The sequence below is a fragment of the Arabidopsis lyrata genome, assembly GCF_000004255.2.
Source record: "Arabidopsis lyrata subsp. lyrata unplaced genomic scaffold ARALYscaffold_6, whole genome shotgun sequence".
In the NCBI taxonomy this organism is placed as follows: Eukaryota; Viridiplantae; Streptophyta; class Magnoliopsida; order Brassicales; family Brassicaceae; genus Arabidopsis; species Arabidopsis lyrata.
This window is the reverse complement of record NW_003302550.1, coordinates 19,203,638-19,228,692: the sequence shown is the minus strand read 5'-3', so window position 1 is coordinate 19,228,692 and position 25,055 is coordinate 19,203,638. Positions and strand designations below refer to the sequence as shown.

The 25,055-nt window shown below is 30.2% G+C and overlaps 7 protein-coding genes across 10 annotated transcripts; 2 read left to right on the top strand and 5 right to left on the bottom strand.

The window, feature by feature from the left end:
• The first annotated feature begins 37 nt into the window (after nt 1–37).
• On the top strand, nt 38–2,079 carry LOC9310631 (putative nuclease HARBI1). The gene is made up of 2 exons (XM_021023112.1): nt 38–275; nt 771–2,079. Exon 2 carries the CDS (start codon nt 1,008–1,010, stop codon nt 2,019–2,021), a length of 1,014 nt encoding a protein of 337 aa, XP_020878771.1. The 5' UTR covers nt 38–275; nt 771–1,007; the 3' UTR covers nt 2,022–2,079.
• A 323-nt stretch (nt 2,080–2,402) lies between these two features.
• Nucleotides 2,403–3,066, top strand: LOC9308508. Its single transcript, XM_002874517.2, has one exon. The coding sequence runs from the start codon at nt 2,601–2,603 to the stop codon at nt 2,973–2,975; it is 375 nt and encodes a 124-aa protein (XP_002874563.1). The 5' UTR covers nt 2,403–2,600; the 3' UTR covers nt 2,976–3,066.
• Nucleotides 3,067–3,700: 634 nt separating this feature from the next.
• On the bottom strand, nt 3,701–6,763 carry LOC9308507 (patellin-5). Its single transcript, XM_002872392.2, has 4 exons — nt 5,119–6,763; nt 4,915–5,039; nt 4,672–4,822; nt 3,701–4,217 (listed from the first exon to the last, which is right to left on the bottom strand). The coding sequence occupies exons 1-4, from the start codon at nt 6,592–6,594 to the stop codon at nt 3,960–3,962; spliced, it is 2,010 nt and encodes a 669-aa protein (XP_002872438.1). The 5' UTR covers nt 6,595–6,763; the 3' UTR covers nt 3,701–3,959.
• Nucleotides 6,764–11,576: 4,813 nt separating this feature from the next.
• On the bottom strand, nt 11,577–12,201 carry LOC9308506 (defensin-like protein 155). 2 transcript variants are annotated; one of them, XM_021020634.1, is made up of 2 exons: nt 12,040–12,201; nt 11,577–11,915 (listed from the first exon to the last, which is right to left on the bottom strand). In XM_021020634.1, the coding sequence occupies exons 1-2, from the start codon at nt 12,087–12,089 to the stop codon at nt 11,735–11,737; spliced, it is 231 nt and encodes a 76-aa protein (XP_020876293.1). In that variant the 5' UTR covers nt 12,090–12,201; the 3' UTR covers nt 11,577–11,734. The 2 variants fall into 2 exon arrangements, with proteins under 2 accessions (XP_020876293.1, XP_020876292.1); XM_021020633.1 differs by having other exon boundaries at nt 11,577–11,921; nt 12,046–12,201.
• Nucleotides 12,202–14,567: 2,366 nt separating this feature from the next.
• Nucleotides 14,568–14,921, bottom strand: LOC9308505 (defensin-like protein 155). Of its 2 annotated transcripts, none has more exons than XM_002872390.2 (2): nt 14,870–14,921; nt 14,568–14,749 (listed from the first exon to the last, which is right to left on the bottom strand). In XM_002872390.2, the coding sequence occupies exons 1-2, from the start codon at nt 14,919–14,921 to the stop codon at nt 14,571–14,573; spliced, it is 231 nt and encodes a 76-aa protein (XP_002872436.1). In that variant the 3' UTR covers nt 14,568–14,570. The 2 variants fall into 2 exon arrangements, with proteins under 2 accessions (XP_002872436.1, XP_020876811.1); XM_021021152.1 differs by having other exon boundaries at nt 14,568–14,740.
• A 6,078-nt stretch (nt 14,922–20,999) lies between these two features.
• LOC9308504 (defensin-like protein 155) lies at nt 21,000–21,392 on the bottom strand. Of its 2 annotated transcripts, none has more exons than XM_021020868.1 (2): nt 21,341–21,392; nt 21,000–21,220 (listed from the first exon to the last, which is right to left on the bottom strand). In XM_021020868.1, exons 1-2 carry the CDS (start codon nt 21,390–21,392, stop codon nt 21,042–21,044), a joined length of 231 nt encoding a protein of 76 aa, XP_020876527.1. In that variant the 3' UTR covers nt 21,000–21,041. The 2 variants fall into 2 exon arrangements, with proteins under 2 accessions (XP_020876527.1, XP_002872435.1); XM_002872389.2 differs by having other exon boundaries at nt 21,000–21,211.
• Nucleotides 21,393–23,904: 2,512 nt separating this feature from the next.
• LOC9308503 (defensin-like protein 155) lies at nt 23,905–24,256 on the bottom strand. Its single transcript, XM_002872388.2, has 2 exons — nt 24,205–24,256; nt 23,905–24,080 (listed from the first exon to the last, which is right to left on the bottom strand). Exons 1-2 carry the CDS (start codon nt 24,254–24,256, stop codon nt 23,905–23,907), a joined length of 228 nt encoding a protein of 75 aa, XP_002872434.1.
• Between the last annotated feature and the right edge of the window lie 799 nt (nt 24,257–25,055).

Genomic DNA, 25,055 nt, shown 5'->3' with positions numbered 1-25,055 from the left:
CGTTTTTTTTTTTTTTTTTTTAAATTTCTATTTTTTAATAATAAACCTACTCTCCCCTATATATATGTTATATGACCGATACTACACAATACTTAAGAAAACAAAATCATTCTCTCTATCAAAATCATATTACAGTTCCACCACATCAATTTTCTTTATTATTTGTTCTCATTCGACTCTCCTCTATAATCATTTGCTAAAGTTCGTGCATTCTATCATACTCCAACTGCGTCAAATTTTATAGTTTTCTCTTCAGTTCTCATTTTCATTTTCAGGTAATAATTATTTTTTCTTAAACACTTAATTCAATATATTTATCTAATAATTTAATATAAAGAATACATTTGATAAATGATTTGGTGGATTTAAAAGTATTTGTTAGAAAAAAAAAAATATCATTCTTCTCCTTTTAATGTTTGAATATATTTTTTCTAAGAATTTTTTTAGAAAATCCTTATTTTTATTAAAGTTGTGAACTAACCTATGTTACCATTTTTCTTAAACGTAGTTCCTTTTTTTTTGAAAAATAATTATAACATATTATAAGTAATTAAATTAAAAACTATGTAGACAATATAAATTTTATATTATAATTTATTTGTTATTGTTGGTTGCTTAATATTGAAAAACATATAATATTTTGGTGTTTTATTAATCTCGCTTATGTTTTGAAATAAATAATGTTTTTTTAGTTTATTTTTGAATTATGTTTAGGTTGTTATTGTAAAATAATCTATGATTAATAACATATCGTTTGTATTAAATTTCAGGCATTTCGTATATGTCAGTTACGATCACAAGGCCTCAACAATTTAACTTACGAAGAAAGAATTGAATTGTGGAATTTAGAAAACGAACAATTTGAAGAGTTAGTAATTCAACCAGCTTTGACTTATTATGATCGATATTTTCAAAGAGCACCGGTCCAAACCGATGGAGGTTTGGGATGGAGAAATATTTGGCGTCGATTACAACAAGATGATGCTGCCTGTCTTCAGTTATTACGGATGTCACTTCCATGTTTCACAACATTGTGTAATATATTGCAGACAAATTACGGTCTACAACCAACACTAAATATAAGCATTGAAGAAAGTGTGGCTATGTTTCTACGGATATGTGGACACAATGAAGTTCAAAGAGATGTTGGTTTAAGATTTGGCAGAAATCAAGAAACTGTGCAGAGAAAATTTAGGGAAGTTCTTACGGCTACTGAATTATTGGCATGTGATTATATCAGAACTCCAACAAGACAAGAACTTTATCGAATTCCTGAAAGACTTCAGGTAGACCGGAGATATTGGCCATATTTTAGTGGATTCGTTGGAGCTATGGATGGAACTCATGTATGCGTAAAAGTAAAGCTTGAGTTACAAGGAATGTATTGGAATCGACACGATAATGCATCAATGAACATAATGGCAATATGTGATTTGAATATGTTATTCACATATATTTGGAATGGAGCACCTGGATCATGTCACGATATAGCTGTTTTGCAAATGGCACAACAAAGTGATTCTAAATTTCCTTTGCCTCCGTCAGAGAAGTATTATCTTGTTGATTCTGGCTATCCAAACAAACAAGGGTTTTTGGCTCTTTATAGATCATCACGAAACCGAGTTGTGAGATATCATATGTCACAATTCTATTATGGTCCTCCTCCAAGGAATAAACATGAACTGTTCAACCAATGCCACGCATCATTACGTTCTGTTATCGAGAGAACTTTTGGAGTTTGGAAGAAAAAATGGAGGATTATTTCTGATTTCCCAAGATATAATGTTCACATTCAAAAAAGAGTAGTAATGGCTACAGTGGGATTACATAATTTCATCAGAATTTCAAATTTCTCAGATGCAGATTTCGCAGATGTAGTGACAGAAACAAATATAAACAATGGAGATTTTGAGCATGATGTAGGTGACATGGATGCAGCAGAATTAGCAGATGGAGAACATATGACGGAAATAAAAGACAATATTGCAAATATGTTATGGGAAAATCAAAATAATAGATAATACTTTTTTTTTAATATGTTGTACTTTTAACAATATGTATGTTAAAAAATTAAGTTTATATTTTGATCACTTTGTGTATTAACGGTTTATAATTATATGTTATTGTTTCTTCGTTAACAAAAAAAATTAATTAATCATATATATATATATATAATCTATAATCTGGACCGCTTATTGATTTGTTACCATTCAAACATTTTATTATGTACCGCAATTAGTTTTTTCACCAATCAAACATTATTCCGCACCGCTTATTTTGTACAAACCGCACTTGTCCCGCAAATACTTTTCTCCCGCACGTACCGCAGTTGAACCGTACCGCACTATAATACCGCTTTTCCCGCACAACAAAAAAACGCTGTTACCATTCGGACCCTAAGTTTAACCATTCACCAAATTTATTTATTTTTTTCTTCCAACCCAAATGTTTATAATCAATCACCTACTACACAATTTAACCCAAAAAAAATGTCACATGAAGTCGGCAAGAATCAAATATATTACAAAAAAAAAAAAAACTATAAAAGTAGCAAGTCATGAACGCCGCCGTCTTCCTCCACCGTAACAAACGCTAACGTCATGCTAACCTGCGCATCTACCTTCTCTACACGGTGGAGTCGCATCGTCTTTTTGCTCCTCTGTTCACCTCTTCTTCTACCTCTTCTCTGCCTTTCAATTCCTCTCCTCTGCGCCGTCGAGATTTTTAGCCGCCTCCTCAGTTGTATCGTGAAAGCTCCAACTTCCTCCGCCGTGTCGGAAGTCCTTGCCGTCGATGAAGATGATTTACGGCTCCGGCGATGTGAAGAAGGATTTGGAGTGAAAGAAAAAGATGAGAAAGAAGAAAGTAGTTTGCTTGATAGATACTTAGATGATCAGTTGAGTTTGGCTAAATCCATTTGCGAAGATGACGGCGATCGTGATAGTGATTCTATTAGGGTTCCTCTTTTGTCGTAAATCTTTTTTTTTTTTTAACTAGTAAAATGTAAATATAGATAGAATATACTTTCGATTAATCTCAATTTATGATAATAACCACAAAAAAAAAATCTCAATTTATGATTTTTTTTTCCTTGAAATCTTGGTGACAGTTATTATCATCATACACTTCATCTTTTCATTTGAAATGATATTTAAAGTTTTTGCACACATATTAAAAAAATCACAAAAAACTCATTTAATTTATTATTTTTACATAAAAACATCATTAACTACAATTAATTCAACAAATCATAAAAAACTATAAAATATCATTAGTCAAAAGATAAAAATTAAAGTGGACAAACATCACTTAAAATAAAACAAAAAATATTCTCGAAAACATCATTTAAATGATACGGAGAGAGTATCCATCTTTTATCATTGAAATTAGTCACAATTGATCGTAGCGGTCTTATAAATTATTTATTTATTCCAAGTTTAATGGTTTTTTTTTGTCTTCTCAGGTTAATAGGTCTATCTCTGAGTCATCTTAATCGCGATAACAAAACATGATTTTGGGGTTTTTAAACAGAACGTATTACTAAATATCGGATTTGCCGAATTTTGAAGATTTTTGTGTTATAATTTGAAAACCACAATTAGTTTGTGTTGTGTAGTAAAAATGTTCCAAATTTTCTTATGTCATAGCATTTACATGAATGTTAAGACTTTAGAGACGAGACTATGCACTGGACACTTAATTTTTGAAGATACCACTTGAAGCCTAAGGCATGGTTTCCTTTAAAAGCCATTCAACACTCAAAAGTCATAACATTCCTCGGTGAAATTTGGAAGCAAAATGAAAAAAGAAGAGAGCAAAATACAAATATAAAACAAAAGAATTTAGCAAACAGAACCAAACAAACATATAAGTCGGTGACAAAGAAAAAAAAAACACAACCAACAATCATATGATCAAAGTTCTAAACTAAGAAACACTCAAGAAAGATGCGACTTTTGTTACTCACATAGTAAAGGCTTAACCTTGAACCTGTAGATAAGCATTTTCTTGGTTGAAGTCGGGTTATCCACGGTTAGCAAAATCCTGCCAACTTCTCCAACTTTGAAGCTATGAGACACAACCGGTTCATTTTTCGCAGTCATCTTCCTCGGTTTTTGAATGATCACCGTATATCCTTCTTTGTTCTCCGGCACAAACTCTGCTCCATACGAAACCTCCCATCCCACTACTCTTATCTCCCAAACGATCGTGCATTTCTGCAGACAAAGTGTTTTAAGGCACAAATGTAAGAAGACTCCAAACTTAGCTGAATCTTGAGAACTTAGAGTTGAAACCACAATCTTTTCAAAATGGAAACCACAATCTTCAACATTTTAAACAAAATTTAGTTGTTTGTTGTACATATAAACGCCAAAAGCAATAATGTTGCATTTGTTTCTTCGTTTACATGTTACAACAAACTAATTTTGTTCCAAACAAAATCATAATCTGTAGCATTTATAACAAAATTCACTTGTAAAATCGAAAACGCAAACGCAAAACTAGAATGGAAGGAAAAACTCCGTTTGCACACTATGCAAACATATATAATGAAAACTGAAAATGTTTTTCCGTTTTAAAGTAGGTTTTGGACATCTTTTAACATATACAATCACAGAAATGGGCATTTAAAACAGTTGTATAAAAATGTCCAATACAAAAGGGTCTCACCTCGTAAACAATAATCTCGACGGTTTGTTTAGTAGTTGGTTTAATAGTAATCTCGGTAGCGATATCATCGTGTGTGAAATCGGAGTTGCAGTCGCAGTTATCCACACTTAGTCCACCATACTGAACCGGAACATGTTCTGGCGATATGTACCTATAAAACCAAAGACAAGAGAGTCACTTAACATTTCCAATAGTAATCGAAACAATTCGAAAAAAAACACTTCAAAAGATTTTGGCTATTACTTGAAAAGGGTTTCTGCAGATCTTGAAGGACCTGCGAAAACTAGTTTGCTCTTTGATCTTTGTGACATAAAAGGACTAATAATCCTATAGAACGCAAGGTACCACCATGGAACATTGATGAATATCTGATCAATCATTCAACATTCAACAATATCAGACCTAAGCAATCATAAAGTCATTGGTATGTGTAATAATTATTCATACCTGTTTAGAGACAAACTCAGGGTAATTATCTTGAAGAAGATGAAGAGCTTGCTTAGTAGCTAACCTAAGCTCAGTCTTACCAGGTCCTGGAGAATTCTTAAGATCATTTACTTGACATATCGTGGAAACACCACCAGCTACAAAATCAAGATTCCTTATACTCTTTTCAAGAAACTGAATCCTCCATCTCAAGAACCGTTCTCTCTTCTCTTCATCAGAAAACGTTTTCTGATAAAGATCTTTGTTCTGAAACTCACCATAGACATTGTAACAGACAGGATGATTGTCTTTGTCATGTCCTTGCATGAACACAACCTTGTCTAAATCGTCACCGAGGTTTTCATCAAGAAGCTCTTCGATGTTGAAGTCGATTCTCCACTGGAGTGTCTTGTTGAGCATTGAGTAAGCTTCTTGAGGTTTAAAGTCTCTTGCTCTTAGGAACTTTAACAAAACGACGTCGGTTCTGTCGTCTTTAAGAAGTGGAACACCCCATATGAAGCTTTTGCTTGAATCTTGTGATACTTGAAGAAGGTGACGAAGCTCGTGAAGTGCGTTTAACTCTGGTTCTGAAAGATCGGAGATTTTGTTTGTTTCTTCTTTGAATGAACCGAGACTACGAGGAATCTGAATCTTTGGTTTCTCTTCTGCTTCTGCTTCTTCTCTATTCATCATTTCCGCTAAAGATCTAGATTCAACGGTGGGTGCAGTAGTAGTAGGTGGTGGTGCCTGAGGCTCAGGGACTGACGCTGCAGCTTCTAACACCGCCGCGTCTGGTAGTTCTGGCTCTGTCCAATCTTCTACCTCCATGTACTTTCTCCGGTGCTCTAACATCAGTTTCTGTGATGGCTCTGTTTCCGGCGTCTCTGAATCATCCTCCGCCTCGTGGTTAAGCTCTTCTGGCTCCGAAATTACAAGCAATGACGTGTCTGTCTCCGAAGTTTCTTTTTCCGGCGTCGGCGTCACTCCATGTGTCTGCTCTGAATCCTCCGCCGCGTGGTTAAGAACCTCTGGCTTCAAAGTCGCTGTCTCCGGCGTTATTTGTTGTATCTGCTCTGAATCCTCCGCTGCGTGGTTGGGAACCTCTGGCTTCAAAGTCTCTGTCTCCGGCGTCATTTGATGTGGCTGCTCTGAATCCTCCACCGCATGGTTGAGAACCTCTGGCTTCAAAGTCTCTGTCTCCGGCGTCACTTCATGTGTCAGCTCTGAATCCTCCGCCGCGTGGTTAAGACCCTCTGACACCGAAGTCACCGTATCCGGCGTCATTTCATGTGACTTCTCTGAATCAACCTCCGCCGCATGATTTGACTCCTCTAGCTCCGGCATTAAAGGTAGTTGCAGATTTGGCTCCGAAGTCACCGGTGCCTCTTCTTCCGAAGTAACATGGTTTGGCTCTTGTTCTTCACCGGAAGGCATTGAAACGTCGGAGGTTAAAGGTGGCGGCGGAGTAGTAGTAGTAGTTGCAGAATCTTGAAGCATTTTTTTATTTTCTTGAAAAAAGCAGAAGAAAGGGAGAGAGAGAAAGAGAGAGATAGTGTTACGGGTTATTCAGGTTGAGAGGAATGGTCAAAGAAGAGGTATCCAATGTGTTGGTTCTAAATTAACAACTCAAAAAGCTGTCCTAATAAAGTAAAAGATGTCCTTTTCCTTTTTAAAGTAAATAATAAATTTGTAACCAGTACTTTATTAAACTATGCTACTTGTTGTAACTACCAAAATAATGATTTATGTTCGTGCATGTATTTTTGGGTTTAGCTAATGGTCTTCTAGAACATTTCGAGGTTGAATTGTTAGTAGATTTATTGGTAAATAAGGTAATGTGACGATTTTGGTGAGTAGCGTAATGCTTCTAGAAGATAGTTTTAGCACTCAAGTTAGCAAGTTAGAGAAGGCTCGCGGATTAGAAAATGTAACAGAAGCAGGATTAGAAAATGTAACAGAAGCATCAAATATTGTGCAAATGTATTTAAGTCTCGGCTAGTTTCTGAAATAAATGTGATAACATAAAAATTATAAAAGAGTCACATATTTTAGATGGTAAATAGAAATTTAAAGATAAATATCGTAAAATAACATCAAAATACAATGTTTGGACAATTATAACACATATTTCACAAATTTTTAAAAACAATATTGGTTGTTTATACAATGACTATTTTGTTTTTATTTAAAAAGTTTTTGAACATTTAATTAAGGTTTATCTAAATAGTTGTAAATCACAATATACGCTTACATTTTTATGAATGTAGTATTGAATTGTTTTCAACAATTTAGTGATTTGAGTTGGAACACTTTACATATTATTTATTCTATTTCATATGATTATTTTAAAACATATTATTTAGAAAGTTTTTCAACAATTAAATAAGGTTTTCTTAAATATTTTCTAACAAGTAAGTAAGACATCTTTAAACAAGGATATTTAAGTTTTTAAATATTAAATTTGTGTTTTACTCAATCATACATAATCATAAACACGAAATCTTGACATATTTGATTCAAAAATGCTAAACAAGCGTTGTATTGATTTTCAAAGATTGTGTGTGCCGGTAAAGTTCTAAAAGAGGTTTTATAGAGCTTCTACACAAACATTCACGACTTTAGCTTTCGTAATCCGGTTACATGTCTAGTTCTTATACTCAATCATACACACGGGATCTTGACGCATTTAACTCCAAAAACGCCAACTACGCTTTGTATTGATCCCAAAGCTTTGTGGGTGGGGGTGAAGTTTTAGAAGTGTTTTTTTTGGAGCTTCTCCACAAACATACGCGAGTTTAGCTTTCGGAATCCAGTTGCATGTCTAGTTCTTATACTTAATCATATACACGAGATCTTGACACATTTGACTCTAAAAACGCTAACCAGACGTTTTATTGATTCCAAAGCTTTGTACGTGGGGGTGAAGTTCTAAAAGTGTTTCTTTTGGAGCTTCTACACAAACGCATATGAAAGCTAAAGTGTATTTTTAAGGTGGTAATTCATACGGACCGCTGTAAATTAGAAATACATACACGTTTATATAAAATTCAAAGAGGGCAGTGTCACTTACTCAATGTTTTCATACTTTCTTCAGCTTAGTAGCTCCATTCATTTTCTTATCTTGATTGTGTTAACTCAAAATATACCTTATGGATGTTGTAACGACATATTTATATGGATCACTAGATAGTGATATATATATATATATATATATATATATATATATATATATATGAAAATTCTAGAAGAATTTAAAGTTCCTAAGGCATTAGACTCAAAGTCTAATGAAATATGTGCAGTCAAATTACAACAATCACTTTACTAATAAAAACAATCTGGAAGCATGTGGTATAATCGCTTAAGCGAATACCTATTGAAGAAAAGGTATGTTAATAATGAAATATACCATGCGTCTTTACTAAAAAATCTCCATTGGGATTTATGATCATTGTTGTATATGTTAATGACCTTAATATAATTGAAACTCGAAAGGACCTTGATGATGTAAGAACTCATATGAAAGAAGAATTCGAAATGAAAGATCTTGGAAAAACTAAATTTTGTATAGGGCTCCAAATAAAACATTTCCAAGATGGAATATTTGAGCATCAATCAATTAAGTACTCCAATTGTCAATAGATAATTGAATGATGAAACCGATCCATTCTGACCTTGTAAATATAACGAAAAAATACTTGGTCCCGAAGTACCCTTATATGAGTATTATCGGTGGACTTATGTATCTTGCAAATTGTACTCGACCAGATATAGCCTTTTCCACCAATTTACTTGCAATATACAATTCATCTCTTACTCGGAACATTGGAATGGAATAAAGCATATTTTCCGTTATCTTCAAGGTATGATCGACTTAAGATTATTTTATCCTAAAAATTCCGAGTTTGGTTTTGTTGTTTCGCATATGCAGGCTATCGATTAGATCTCCATGAATTTTGATCACAAACTGGATATGTTTTCACCATTGGAGGAACTACGATCACGTATCGTTCTCAAACGCAGACTTTAGTCGCTACATCTTCAAATCATGCAGAAATCTTTGCCCTTCATGAAGCATGCATAGAATATGTATGGCTAAGATATATGATTGAGCTTATACAAAAACCAAGTGGAATAGTCATCAGAAAAAACCCACAAGATTATACGAAGATAATGTTGCATGTGTTGTCCAAATCAAAGAAGATTATATCAAAAGCGATAGAACAAAAAAAATATCCCTCCAAGATTCTTCTTATACACTCAAGAACTCGAAAAAAACAAGAAAGTCAATATTCTGTACAATCTGCGCAAGTAAAAATGCAGCAGATTTATTCACAAAATCACTACGGACTATCACATTCAGAAAGCATATTCATAGTATCAGAATGCTTCATCTACGAGACCTATAGTAAAAATGCAGCAGATTTATTCACAAGGTTTTTATTCCGATGGGGTTTTCCGTGGTTAAATTTTTAACAATGCTACAACACTCGTGTTCCAAAAAGAATGAAATAGTTGTGTTATATCGGAAATTGGAGTGAAATCGATTCAATTCCAAATAGTTTACTAAGCTGTTGGAGTGATTAATTAAACCAAAGAATGATTTAATTAATATCTGATTTAATTAAATCATGATATAACCAAATTAAACCAAGATCCTACCAAAAAAAAAAAAAAACCAAATTAAACCAAGAAGCCCTTATTTTTCCTTAGAAGTTGACGCTAGCCTCCTCTTTTCTTAGAAGTGTAGTGACCTGCAACAAAAGAAGAGAAAGAGAGCTAAGTTTTGTGTGAGGAAGAGGGAGAGGTTGAAGTTTGGTAAAAGGAGAGAGAGACAGACCAGACATGTGTTGGTAAACAGAGTTTCGATGTATCAAATCGTTTTTAAAGGTAACTAAAATTTCAGGTATTATAGGTAAGACTTATATCTAGTTGTGGCCTTTTGCCGATATTGATTTGAGTCAATATTCTAAGAATTATCACTGTTTTCGTGAGCTCTTCTGTTTTAGACGCGATTTGGACCAGTGTGTATTCAATAGAAGATCGCGAGCGAACCCTTTGTCTGATCGTCACGAAATTTTGTCGGTAGCTTTAAGACACCTAGAAGAAGATTTGCAACGGTGGGATTTGAACGTGGACGGATAGATCTCGTTTCGTGATCCCATCTTTCAGACTGAATTTGGATTTTTAATATGAGTTATGTTGGTTTTGGCATGATTTTTAATTGGAAAAATTAATTATTATTTATAGGGATATTAGTTAATTAAGTAAAAAAAAAAGGCGGGTCGGATTGTTTCAAATGCAATATGTGACTCGTCAATGATGATAAATACTCAAGGAGGAGTGTTGTGAAGCAAGTGTGATTCTCCATCACTACACATGGCGTATACACATGTCCATAAAATAGACACTAATCATGAAGGAGTACACTTGTAAAAGAACCTTCTTCATCTGTTGTTTTTCCTCTACACTTGTCATTGTCTCCTCAACAAAAGCATGACTCAGCATCCTCTATTCTCCATTATAAATAGGAGCTTGTTCAAGAAGAGAAATATAATAGAAAGTTAGAGTAATGAAAATCCTCAAGAGGTTCTCCCTTCTTTTTCTTTTGATTACATATTTTAATGTTTTGATTTATATTTCACAATATATGCTATGTTTATGGTTGTGAGGTTTATTACGCGTTAGCTCTACTTTTAAGAGATATTTCAAAGATTATAGTTTCTATTAACAATCATGTTGATAAAAAAATTTAAGATAATATTGGTAAACATCAATTACATGAAAGTAAAAATGATGTATAAATTTAAGTTGGAGATATATTTATTTGTTTAATCCAATGTTAATTAGCACCTTGTCATAAAAATTTTTTTGTTACGTGGTTGACTAATTTGACATAAGTTCTTTTATTTAAGCTAACATGTTAAATTCTCATAGTATACAATTTTGATCTTTCCCGCAAGATATTTAAAGTTGCTGATTTATACTTTATGTTGAGTCATTTTTTTATTGTGAATTATTAATCTATCCATTGTATACAGTAGATTGTCTTGTAAAATTTTAAAATCATTATAAACGTATAGTAGATTGTTGTAAACTATTGAAATCTTCCAACAATCTTACGAATGATGATGCAAAAAAAAAAGAAAAAAAGAGACTATGTATATAGTTCAAATGGTAAAGATTCTCAAGCAAAGCCTAAAGGTCATCGGTTTGAGTGACACTTGGGAAAGGATCATATACATGTTCTGGTCTCTGATCTGAGAGGATATACGGACCCAGACCCAGAATCTCTTTAGTTATTAAAAAAACATAAAAACGATGTAAATAAAAAAGAAGATCGAAATATTCTGCATTTTTAAAAGTATTCATCATAAGCACTTTAAAAATGATGAGGGTCTTTAAAAGTTTTATTCATATAGATTAGAAAAATTATATATTTAATTTCAGTAACATATTTTTTACCTAGGATATGGAATCTTCTGAATATTTTCAAAGTTAACCATTCAATCATATATATAAGATGGACCGAAGAACTTCTAGAATTAGTCATATAGAATAAGGAAGTTACGCGTTAAAAAAAAAGATTAAGAAAGTTATTTTATTAATTATAAAATATTATTATTTAAAAAATTACTCGTTAACAATCATAAGTACACACACAATTAAAAGTACTACCAACTTTGGATGCAATACATTCTCCAACTCCATTGCGCTCCGCATAGCAGTTTAGACGACAGTCATCAGGGTAACATGGAGATAGATCAATGATTAGAGTACAACGTCTATCTCCCTTAGCCTTCTCAACAACTGAAAAAACTAAAAAAGTAAAATACCATATGTTATAACGTAAAACTATATTTGTGTGTACGCTTAGATATTTTATGTAATGTAAAGATGAAAACTAATTTTTGATGTTTAGAAGTGGAAAACATGAAATTATCTGACAAAACAAGCATGAGTATGAGGAAATAAGAACATGATATCTTGGCCATGATCAATGTATCACAACAATAGAAAGCAACTAATGTTTTGTAAATTAGAGATGATAAATGAAAAACTCTTTTCTTTGCTTTATTGTTATGTAACGTTTGTGTTTATATTTATCTAATGGTATAAATATAAACAGAAATAAAAATAAAAGAAACGTGAATGAATGTTGATAATTGTAAGACTACATTGATTACGATTTGCACTTTCTCACTATAGTAAAATTATAGCAATTATCTTATTTCATAGAAATAATTTTTTTTTTCTTCACTTGATGCTTCTTTTATGTGTAATACGTTTTATCTCTATAAATTTCTATACTTAAAAAGTGTAGTCAAAATTCAAACAAATAATTACTACATTAACATAAAAGTCTTGGCTAGTTCTGAAATAAATGTGACAACATAAACATAATAAAAGAGCCACATATTTTAGGTGATAAATAGAAATTGAAGGAAAATATCTTAAAATAAATAGAAATTGAAGTAAAATATCTTAAAATATCTTAAAATAACTTTAAAATAAGTTTTACGGACAATTATAACACATACTTTATAATTTTTTAAAAATATTAATAGTTGTTGATACAATGACTATTTTGTCTTTATCTAAGAAGTTTTTCAACAATTAATAAAAGGACTTCCTAAACAGTTGTAAATCACATCATAGTGACATGAGATTATATTTTTATGAATGTAATAGTGAACTGTTTTCAACAACTTAGTTATTTAAGTTAAAACACTTTAAATATTGTTTATCAGAAAAGAATCCACAAGATTATACAAAGATAATGTTACATGTGTTTTCCAAATCAAAGAAGGTTATATCAAGAGCGAGATAACAAAACATATCCCTTCAAGATTTTTCTTCTACACTCAAGAACTCGAGAAGACCAAGAAAGTCGATATTTAGTACATCCGCTCAAGTGAAAATACAGCAGATCTATTAATAAAAGTGCTTCTGACTACCACATTCAAAAAACATATTCATAGTATCGGAATGCGTCATCTATGGGACCTATAATACAATGGTTATATATATTTTCGAGGGGGAGTTTACGTGACTGTGCTCTTAATCCGTTATCAAGGTTTTTATCCCAACGAGTTTTTCCTTGATAAGGTTTTCAACAATGCAGTACGTGACTCGTCAAAGGTGATAGATACTCAAGAGAGAATATTGTGAAGCAAATATAATTCTCCATCACAACACATGACATATACACATGTCCATAAAATAGACACTAATCCTGAAGGAGTAACACTTGTAAATACACATTCTCTACTCGTTGTTTCTCCTCTACACTTGTCATTTTCTTCTCAACAAAAGTATGACACAGCATCCTCTCTTCTCCTTTATAAATAGGAGCTTGTTCAAGAAGAGAAATATAATAGAAAATTAGAGTAATAAAAATCCTCAAGAGGTTCTCTCTTCTTTTTCTTTTCATTTCATATTTTAATGTTTTGATTTATATTTCACAATATATGCTATGTTTACGGCTGTGAGGTTTATTATACTTTAGCTCTACTTTTAAGAGATTATACTTTTTATTAGAAATCTCGTTGATAAAAAATTTACGATAATATTGGTAAACATCATTTATATGAAAGTGAAAATGATGTATAAATTTAAGTTAGAAATATATTTATTTGTTTAATCGAATGTTAATTAGCAACCTTGTCATAAAAAGTTTCTGGTTACGTGGTTGACTAATTTGACATCAGTTCTTTTATTTAAGCTAATATGTTAAATTCTCATACTATACAATTTTGATCCTTCCTACAAGATATTTAGTGTTGCTGATTGATACACTATGTTGCGTCATCTTTTATTGTGAATTATTATCCATTGTATACAGTAGATTGTCTTGTAAAATTTTAAAATTATTACGTATAATAGATTGTTATAAACTATTGAAATAGGCCAACAATCTTACGAAAGATGATGCAAAAAAAAAAGATTATGTATATAGTTCAAATGGTAAAGATTCTCAGGCGAATCATAGAGGTCGTCGGTTTGAGAGACACTTGGAAAGTGACCATATAAATGTTATGGTCTCTAATCTGAGAGGATATATAGACCCAGCCCCATAATCTCTTATTTATTCAAAAAAAAAAAAAACAAAAAAAATGATGTAAATAAAAAAAATTATCGAAATATTCTGCATTCTTTAAAAGTATTCATCATAAGCACTTTAAAAATGATGGGGGTCTTTAAAAGTTTTATTCATATAGATTAAACAAATTCTATATTTAATTTCAGTAACATATTTTTTTACCTAGTATATGGCTGTGATTTTTCTTTTAAAAATATAAAGGTGATTGAAATCTTCTAAATATTTTCAAAGTTAACCATTCAATCATATATATATAAGATGGACCGAAGACTTCCAGAATTAGGCATATAGAATAAGGAAGTTAGGCGTTAAAAAAAAGATTAAAATGGTTATTTTATTAATTGTAAAATATTATTATTTAAAAAATTACTCGTTAACAATCATAAGTACACACACAATTAGGAGTACTACCAACTTTGGATGCGATACATTCTCCAACTCCATTGCGCTCCGGATAACAATTTAGACGACAATCATGAGGGTAACATGGAGATAGATCAATGATTAGAGTACAACGTTTATCTCCCTTAGCCTTCTCAACAACTGAAAAAACTAAAAAAGTAAAATACCCTATGTTATAACGTAAAACTATATATATACACATGGATATTTTATGTAATGTAAAGATGAAAACTAATTTTTGATGTTTAGAAGTAAAAAATATGAAATTACCTGACAAAACAAGCATGAGTATGAGAAAATAAGAGCATGATATCTTGGCCATGATCAATGTATCACAACAAAAGAAAGCTACTAATGTTTTATAAATTAGAGATGATAAATGAAAAAATCTTTTCTATGCTTTATTGTTATGTAACGTTTGTGTTAATATATATATATATATATATATATATACTGGTATAAATATAAACAGAAATAAAAATAAAAGGAACGTGAATGAATGTTGATAATTGTAGGGTTTGACTACATTGATTACGATCTGCACTTTCTGTAAAATTATAGCAATTATCTTATTTCGTAGAAAGAATTTTTCTTTTCCTTTCCTGATGCTTCTTTCATGTGTAATACGTTTTATCTCTATCAATTTCGATACTTATATATATTTTCGAGGCGGAGTCTACGTGACTGTGCTCTTTTTCCGTTATCAAGGTTTTTATCCTAATTAGTTTTTCCGGATAAGGTTTTCAACAATGCAGTACGTGACTCGTCAAAAGGTGATAGATACTCAAGAGAGAATATTGTGAAGCAAGTGTAATTCTCCATCACAACACATGACATATACACATGTCCATAAATGGACACTAATCCTCAAAGAGTAACACTTGTAAACACACGTCCTCCACTTGTTGTTTCTCCTCTACACTTGTCATTGTCTCCTCAACAAAAGCATGAGTTAGCATCCTCTCTTCTCCTTTATAAATAGGAACTTGTTCAAAAAGAGAAATATAATAGAAAGTTAAAGTAATAAAAATCCTCAAGAGGTTCTCTCTTCTTTTTCTTTGATTTCATATTTTAATGTTACGATTTATATTTCACAATATATGCTATGTTTATGGCTGTCAGGTTTATTACGCTTTAGCTATACTTTTAAGAGATACTAGATAGAAGTCCGCGCTACGCGGCGGAATATTTTCTTCTAAATAAATTTTTAAAATAAGTATGATTGAAATTTTTTTAGAAGTTTCTTAAGATTTGAAATCTTGCATTTGCTCATATTTTGGAATTAATATATGTAACTCTCCATCACCAATAAACTTGAAAGTTTTGTTATAACCATCAAAAATTTTATTTTACATATGTGAATTTAAATTGAAAATATGAAAATCAAAACTTTTATTTTACATCAAAACTTCTAACCTAGTCTTCTTCATCTCTGACTCGTTCTTCGGATCTCACAGAGTTACGGATCGGAGCTATAAGCAGCAGGTTACGTCCCACCGAAAAGATTCGTTCTGATGAGGAAATTCGAGAATCGGGGGGGGGGGGGGGGGTTCATATAGTGTGGGATTTTGAGTACAAGTTGGTAGAAGAAACGGGTCCCGAGAGTCTGTTGATAACATTGAAAAATCATTGCAAACACTTGACTCTAGATATTTCATTTATGGCAAACCGACTGGCTACGAAAAAATCAAACAAGATAATAGAGCTCTTGTTCTGGCGCTGAGAAAATGTGGTTTCCAAATGAACAACGTGGTTACAAAAACGGTCATTTGTCTGGGTTTGTGGAAAGTATATCCGAAAATCATTCCATTTTCCCAATGATGATCCTCACGACTATAAGACCGATTTCGCCGATATCGAAATCGTGAAGGATATGGTCTTCCACGCGATTGGGGCAACCACAAAGCAAAACATGCCACGCAACATCCTCTTGGTGACAAATGATAATGATTTCACCTGCACGCTTGAAGATTTGAGCGATAGAGGTTTTACGGTTATGGCAGCAGTCAATCAATCTACATATAACACGTATAATAGCATTTGCGGCAATGGTACGTGGATCTGGAAGGATATGTAGAAAGGAGCTAGATACATGTTCAGAGTATGAAGAGAAGATTTTAATTTATGCTTTGTTTAATCTTGTTTTCTGTATTAAATCTTGTTTACTCTCTCGCTTTATGTATTAGACCGATGAAAAAAAAAAGAGAAAAAAGAAGAAGAAATAAGTAGAATCTAGTATGACTTTCTCTTAGAAATATACAAAAATGAATACAATGTTAGATATATATATATAATACTTTCTAAAATAAAATTAGAATCAAATATTTGATTTTTAATCCATATAACAAAAACGTTAGACACATAAATATAGTAAAGAAGATGAGAGAATGATTACTTATAAGATGATAATCTAAAATAGACAATGAAGATACATCTTTAAAAACTAATAAATAAAAACAAAACTAATGTAAAATATATATCATATAGTCTCTAAAATTAAAATTTAGAATTAAGCTTTTATAATAATATTTAAATTGATTTTTTAATCCATATAAGAACAACCACAACAGAAAAAAAAAAAACACAAAACAAAAAAAAATTAAGATTTGAGATATAGTAGAAGAAGATGAGGGGATGAGAGAATGAGAGGATAAGAGGATGAGAAAATTAGTATTTATAAAAAGAAAAGTGAGAAAAATTAAAATAAAAAAATTAAATTATGGGAGTTACAATTCTAATTTATTGTGTGTTGAATAAAATTAAGTGGAGAAATATACTTAATTCATAATTTATATGATTTCAGTTTTATATTAAAGTATGAGTTAAATGTATATGATTACATGTGTTTTATTTGTGGTTTAATTGAAAAAAAAATTTAAGAAACGAAAAATATATATTATATTAATGATAATAAAATTATACATTATTTTGGATTAAACCCATGGATACTCCCATTTTAAAAAATCTTTTTTATATTTCACTCTATTTAAATTATAATACTAGATTTCATTATAATGATTTCATTTTTGTAGAATTTACATTGATAAGGGTGATTATCAAATTAGTTTAATTAACTTGATTTGTTTTAGAAAAAACTTAAAACTATGGAACTTGAATAAAATAAGCATAATGATCTGTGTATAATTATCTATTGGATAAAAAACTAAATGTAATGGTGAGTATATTAAAAATATTACAAAAACATATTTGAGATAATAAGAATGAGTAGTTGTAGAAGAAAAAAAACTTTAAACCACAAATCTTGAATAAACTAAAAATTACAATGATAAGTATTATTATTTTTAATTTTATTTTTTAAAAAGAAATGCCAAGTGGACCAATAAGGGAAGTAAATTTTGACATAAGAAAAAGTAATTTAAGAAGTAAAGAAGTTAAAGCACACAAAATTGAATAAAATAAGTAGCATAATAATATTTATATAATTGTCTATTGGATTAACAAAAATTAAACATAATGATGATGAGTATATTAAAAATATTATAAAAGAGTTATTGAGATAAAAATAACAAAAAAGTAGGTACAATTTCTTTAATAAATGTATTACAATAATTTATTTCAGTTTAAAGATACATGAATATGTAAAACAAATAACTCAATGTCTAATGTGGATCTTAGAGATGGATTTTTTCAACTTAATCACCTTATTGTGTTATTGATTGAATTGCTCTTTTACAAATCTCCATAAATAAATATGAATTTTTTGTTATAACCAACAAAAAATTTATTATACATAATAATTTTGAATTTAAAATATGAAAATGAAAGAATATTCTATTAATGCATTAGAATTACAACAAAATAAGAAAAAATGTAAAATATCTAAACATATAATTTGAAGCAAACTCTTATAATGATGTCTCAATTGATTTTTCAACCAATGCAGCGACAAGAAAAGAAAAGAAAAAAAGTAGAAAAATATTTATGATTTGAGATATGATAGATGAGGATGAGAGAATGATTATTTATAGGATTAGAGGTGAAGGAAGTTACATTTATAAAATAATTAAAATGGGGGGTTACAATTACAATTAATAGTGTTGTTGAATGACATTGAGTGTAGAAAAATATTTAAATCATTTCAGTTACAATTTAGTATTTAAAAGTATATTAATGTATATTATTAAATATGTTGTATTTATAATATAATTGGATGTAAATATTATTATTTTTAATTTTATTTTTTTAAAAAGAAATGCCAAGTGGACCAATAAGGGAAGAGTAAAACCTTACTTTTATATGTATGATTTCAGAGATTATAGTTTCTACTAGCAATCTCGTTGATAAATAATTTAAGATAATATTGGCAAACATCAATTATATGAAAGTGAAAATGATGTATAAATTTAAGTTGGAAATATATTTATTTGTTTAATCCAATGTTAATTAGCAACCTTGTCATAAAAAGTTTTTGGTTACATGGTTGACTAATTTGACCTAAGTTCTCATATTTAAGCTAACATGTTAAATTCTCATACTATACAATTTTGATCCTTCCCACAAGATATTTAATGTTGCTGATTTATACACTATGTTGAGTTATCTTATATTGTGAATTATTAATCTACCCATTGTATACAGTAATTGTCTTGTAAAATTTAAAATCATTATATACATATCGTAGATTGTTGTAAACTATTGAAATCGTCCAACAATCTTACGAATGATGATGCAAAGAAAAAAAAGGAGATTATGTATATAGTTCAAATGGTAAAGTTTCTCAGGCAAATTGATATAACACGGATTTTACTGGTTTTAACCGTGATTTACGTGTTAGTTTTAGAGTCTTTTTGTTGTTTCCAGTGTCTTTTTGAGTCTTTTCAGGTTTTTGCACGTTCGGGACGAAATTGGAGAAAAGGAATCATTCTGGAGCTAAACTGAAGATTTGGAGCTGAAGAGACGAATTCGGTTCGAACCAAGGCATGAGTGTCGACCGACACCTTGGTGTCGCTCGACACCAAACACGGCCCAGCAAGAAGTCTCGACGGTTTAGAGTTTTAAAGCCCGAAGAATTTACCCAGAAGACTTCCCTATTTGCAATTTTAGTCCCTACACGTTTTTGAGACTTTATATATAGTTTTTAGGGTTTTTCTATTTCATTATCTTGTCTTTGGCTTTTGTATTTCTCTGAGCTTGAACCCTTTGGAAGATAATTGGAGAGAGCAACTTTTCAGAGATTCAATACCTTGTTAGAGAGAAGATTTATTCTAAACTCTTTTCTTCTTTTAATTTCTTATTTTGTAATTTATTCAACATGTTTTCTGTTTCATTAATCATGTCTGAGTAATCTCCCTGTTAGGTTTAGGGATTCCCATTAGGGATTTAGATGAACTAGTAAATCAATTATCTGTTAGGATTAATCCATAGAGTTCTTCATCTAGGTTGTTCTTAATGCTTGTTCTAGAGTAGCTAACTAGAACATGATCTTAGGATAATAGGTATTTGATCCGAGAGGGCACCTGTTACTGGAACTACTTTAGATGAGCCTGGTTTATAGGTGTGTAATAAGAATCGGCCTATCTACTAAGGTGAACTTATCAAACCTGTAGTTAATGCTAGTCTAGATCTAGGAATTCGCATCGAGAGGTGGAATTACTGATATTAGGCTTGTTAGTTATTGCATCGAGAGGTGGTTAGCTATTCATTAGTGATTTGAGTTCAAGAACGGTTCACTAAATAATCCTAATCAACTTGCTAGATTTACTAATAGTTTATTTCCTGAGAATTTCCCTAAATCTGACGTTTTAATCTATTGATCTTTTCACCTGAAATCATTGCTTGCTTTTGTTTTGTTTTAATTTTAGTTATTTTGTTTAGCATAATTTTGAGACTTAATACTTATTGTGTGAACAAAATAACTTTGTGGAATTTGACCCTTAAGTACTGCAATAGATCTCTTATTTGAGAGAGTAGGCTTTAGGATCAATTTGACTTGTATCACAAATCTTAGAGGTCGTCGGTTTGAGAGACACTTGGGAAGAGACCATATAAAGGTTCTGGTCCCTGATCTGAGAGGATATACGGACCCAAGCCCAGAATTTCTTAATTATTAAAAAAATAACAAAAAAACGATGTAAATAAAAAAATGAAATATTCTGCATTTTTTAAAAGTATTCATCATAAGAACTTTAAAAATGATGGGGATCTTTAAAAGTTTTATTCATATAGATTAAACAAATTATTTATTTAATTTCTATAATGTACTTTTTTACCTAGGATATGGCCGTGTTTTTTCTTTTAAATAACAAAAAGGTGATGTGAATATTCTGAATATTTTCAAAGTTAACCATTCAATCATATATATAAGAAGGACCGAAAAACTTCCAAAATTATTCATATAGAATAAGGAAGTTAGGCGTTAAAAAAAAGGATTAAGAAAGTTATTTTATTAAATATAAAATATTATTATATAAAAAATTACCCCTTAACAATCATAAGTACACACACAATTAGGAGTACTACCAACTTTGGATGCAATACATTCTCCAACTCCATTGCGCTCCGCATAACAGTTTAGACGACAATCATCAGGGTAACATGGAGATAGATCAATGATTAGAGTACAACGTTTATCTCCCTTAACCTTCTCAACAACTGAAAAAACTAAAAAAGTAAAATACCCTATGTTATAACGTAAAACTATATATATACACATAGATAGTTTATGTAATGTAAAGATGAAAACTAATTTTTGATGTTTAGAAGTAAAAAATATGAAATTACCTGACAAAACAAGCATGAGTATGAGGAAATAAGAACATGATATTTTGGCCATGATCAATGTATCACAACAAAAGAAAGCTACTAATGTTTCATAAATTAGAGATGATAAATAAAAAAATCTTTTCTATGCTTTATTGTTATGTAACGTTTGTGTTTATATATACTGGTATAAATATAAACAGAAATAAAAATAAAAGGAACGTGAATGAATGTTGATAATTGTAGGGTTTGACTACATTGATTACGATCTGCACTTTCTCACTGTAGTAAAATTATAGCAATTATCTTATTTCATAGAAATAATTTTTCTTTTCCTTTCATGATGCTTCTTTCATGTGTAATACGTTTTATTTCTATCAATTTCTATACTTAAAAAGTGTAGTCAAAGTTCAAACAAATAATTATTACATTAACATAAAAGTCTTGGCTAGTTTTGAAATAAATGTGACAACATACAAATAATAAAAGAGTCACATAGTTTAGGTGGTAAATAGAAATTGAAGAAGAATATCTTAAATTAACTTTAAAATAAGTTTTACGGACAATTATAGGACTTCCGAAACAGTTGTAAATAACATTATAGTAGTATTTTTCTTCGGAAACAGTTGTAAATCACAGTTGTAAAGGACTTCCTAAACAGTTGTAAATCATATTATAGTGACATGAGATTACATTTTTATGAATGTAATATTGAATTGTTTTCAAAAACTTAGTGATTTAAGTTAAAACACTTTAAATATTGTTTATCAGAAAATAATCCACAAGATTATACAAAGATAATGTTGCATGTGTTTTCCAAATCAAAGAAGGTTATATCAAGAGCGAGAGAACAAAATATATCCTTTCAAGATGCTTCTTCTACAATCAAGAACTCGAGAAGAACAAGAAAGTCAATATTTAGTACATCCTCTCAAGTGAAAATACAGCAGATCTATTCACAAAAGTGTTTTTGACTACCACATTCAGAAAACATATTTATAGTATCGGAATGTGTCATATACGGGACCTATAATACAATGGTTATATATATTTTCGAGGGAGAGTTTACGTGACTGTGCTCTTTTTCCGTTATCAAGGTTTTGATCCCAAGGAGTTTTTCTGTGATAATGTTTTCAACAATGCAGTACGTGACTCGTCAAAGGTGATAGATAGTCAAGAAAGAATATTGTGAGGCAAGTGTAATTCTCTATCACAACACATGACATATACACATGTCCATAAAATGGACACTAATCCTGAAGGAGTAACACTTGTAAACACACCTTCTCCACTTATTGTTTGTCCTCTACACTTGTGATTGTCTTTTCAACAAAAGTATGACTCAGCATCCTCTCTTCTCCATTATAAATAGGAGCTTGTTCAAGAAGATAAATATAATATAAAGATATAATAACAAGAATCCTCAAGAGGTTCTCTCTTTTTTTTTCTTTTGATTTCATATTTTCTTATTTCGAGTTATATTTCGTAAGAGATGCTATTTTTATAGTCATGAGGTTTATTAAGCTTTAGCTCTACTTTTAAGGGATCTTTCAGAGATGATAGTTTTTATTAGCAATCTCGTGGATAAATTTTTTAAGATATATGATATTCACAACATAAGCTAGTATTGGCAAACATCAATTACATGAAAGTGAAAATGATATATAAATTTAAGTTGGAAATAAATTTATTTGTTTAATCTAATATTAATTAGCAACCTTGTCATAAAATGTTTTTGATTTCATGGTTGACTAATTAGAGATAAGTGCGTTTACTTAAGCTAAGATGTTAAATACTAGCTAAGACTATATAATTTTGATCCTTCCCATAAGATTTTTTATGTTGCTAATTTATAATGTATGTTGAATCGCCTTTTATTGTGAATTATTAATTTATTCATTATATACATGTTGTCTTGTAAAATGTTAAAATCATTATATACGTACAGTAGATTATTGTAAACTGTTAAAATCATCCAACAACTTTACGAATGATGATGCAAAAAACAAAGAAAAAACGCTGTATATAGTTCAAATGGTAAAGATTCTCAAGCAAACCCTAAAATTCGTCGATTCGAGTGACACTTGGAAAGTCACCTAGTCCCTTACCTAAGAGGATATATGGGCCTAGTCCCAGAATCTCCTAATTATACAAAAACAAAACAAAAGAAAACAATGTAAAAAAAAAAAAACAATCGAAATATTATGCATTTTTTTATAAAGTATTCATCAGAAGCACTTTAAAAATGATGGAGGTCTTTGAAAATTATATTCATACAGATTAGGCAAATTATATATTTAATTTCATGAACATATTTTTTTTATCAACAATTACAGAAAATTGATTATTTAAAATTTTAAGATTAATTATATATTTAAAACCTTCAGTTAATTAATTTTACCTAGGACATGGCCGTGATTTTTGTTTTAAATACCAAAAAAAGTGATTCGAATCTTCTGAATATTTTCAAAGTTAATTATTCAATCATATATATAAGAAGGGCCGAAGAACTTCCAAAATTATTCACATAGATTAAGAAATTTATTTTATTAATTATAAAATATTATTACTTAAAAAATATTTCGTCAACAATCATAAGTACACACACAATTAGGAGTACTACCAACTTTTGATGCAATACATTCTCCAACTCCATTGCGCTCCGCATAGCAGTTTAGACGACAGTGTACATGGTGACATGGAGCTAGATCAATGATTAGAGTACAACGCCTATCTCCCTTAGACTCAACAATTGAAAAACCTAAAAAAATTAAAATACCATATGTTATGACGTAAAACTATATATGTGTACACGCTTGGATATGTTATGTAATGTAAAGACGAAAACTAATTTTCGATGTTTAGAAGTGGAAACATGAAATTACCTAACAAAACAAGCATTAGTATGAGGAAATAAGAACATGATATCTTGGTCATGATCAATGTATCAAAACAAAATAAAGCTACTATTTTTTTTTGTAAATTAGGGATGATAAATGAAAAACTATTTTCTTTGTTTTATTGTTATATAACGTTTGTCTTTATATATATATAGGTATTAATATAAACAGAAATAAAACCAAAAGAAACGTGAATGATAAATGAAGGGTTTGACTACATTGATTACGATCTGTGCTTTCTCATTGTAGTATAGCAATTATCTTATTTTATATAAAAAACTTTTTTTTTTTTCCTGATGCTTCTTTCATGTGTAATACGTTTTATCTCTATCAATTTCTATACTTACAAAGTGTACTCAAAGTTCAAACAAATAATTATTACATTAACATTAAAGTCTTGGCTAATGTTGAAATAAATGTGACAACATAAAAATAATAAAAGAGCCACAAATTTTAGGTGGTAAATAGATATTAAAAGAAAATATCTTAAAATATCTTAAATTAAATAGAAATTGAAGTAAAATATCTTAAAATATCTTAAAATATCTTAAAATAACTTCAAAATAAGTTTTATAGACAATTATAGCACATACTTTACAAAATTTTAAAAATATTAATAGTTGTTGATACAATGACTATTTTGTGTTTATCTAAGAAGTTTTTCAATAATTAACAGTTGTAAATCACATCATAGTAACATGAGATTACATTTTTATGAATGTAATATTGAATTGTTTTCAACAACTTAGTGAATTAATTTAAAACATTTTAAATATTGTTGACTCTAGTTCATAGAATTTTTTTAAGACAAATTATTTAGGAAGCTTTGAACAATT

What these genes read in the sequence shown, in the direction of transcription:
- LOC9308506 (XM_021020634.1), bottom strand. Translation starts at nt 12,089, where the DNA reads ATGGCCAAGATATCATGTTCTTATTTCCTCATACTCATGCTTGTTTTG. An exon ending in ATACTCATGCTTGTTTTGTC is followed by an intron (nt 11,916 to 12,039) that starts AGATAATTTCAT and finishes TTTTACTTTTTT; the next exon opens with AGTTTTTTCAGTTGTTGAGA.
- LOC9308507 (XM_002872392.2), bottom strand. Translation starts at nt 6,594, where the DNA reads ATGCTTCAAGATTCTGCAACTACTACTACTACTCCGCCGCCACCTTTA. An exon ending in TCTGCAGAAACCCTTTTCAA is followed by an intron (nt 4,823 to 4,914) that starts GTAATAGCCAAA and finishes TTGGTTTTATAG; the next exon opens with GTACATATCGCCAGAACATG. An exon ending in TCGAGATTATTGTTTACGAG is followed by an intron (nt 4,218 to 4,671) that starts GTGAGACCCTTT and finishes CTTTGTCTGCAG; the next exon opens with AAATGCACGATCGTTTGGGA.
- LOC9310631 (XM_021023112.1), top strand. Translation starts at nt 1,008, where the DNA reads ATGTCACTTCCATGTTTCACAACATTGTGTAATATATTGCAGACAAAT.
- LOC9308503 (XM_002872388.2), bottom strand. Translation starts at nt 24,256, where the DNA reads ATGACCAAGATATCATGTTCTTATTTCCTCATACTAATGCTTGTTTTG. An exon ending in ACTAATGCTTGTTTTGTTAG is followed by an intron (nt 24,081 to 24,204) that starts GTAATTTCATGT and finishes TAATTTTTTTAG; the next exon opens with GTTTTTCAATTGTTGAGTCT.
- LOC9308508 (XM_002874517.2), top strand. Translation starts at nt 2,601, where the DNA reads ATGCTAACCTGCGCATCTACCTTCTCTACACGGTGGAGTCGCATCGTC.
- LOC9308504 (XM_021020868.1), bottom strand. Translation starts at nt 21,392, where the DNA reads ATGGCCAAAATATCATGTTCTTATTTCCTCATACTCATGCTTGTTTTG. An exon ending in ACTCATGCTTGTTTTGTCAG is followed by an intron (nt 21,221 to 21,340) that starts GTAATTTCATAT and finishes TTACTTTTTTAG; the next exon opens with TTTTTTCAGTTGTTGAGAAG.
- LOC9308505 (XM_002872390.2), bottom strand. Translation starts at nt 14,921, where the DNA reads ATGGCCAAGATATCATGCTCTTATTTTCTCATACTCATGCTTGTTTTG. An exon ending in ACTCATGCTTGTTTTGTCAG is followed by an intron (nt 14,750 to 14,869) that starts GTAATTTCATAT and finishes TTACTTTTTTAG; the next exon opens with TTTTTTCAGTTGTTGAGAAG.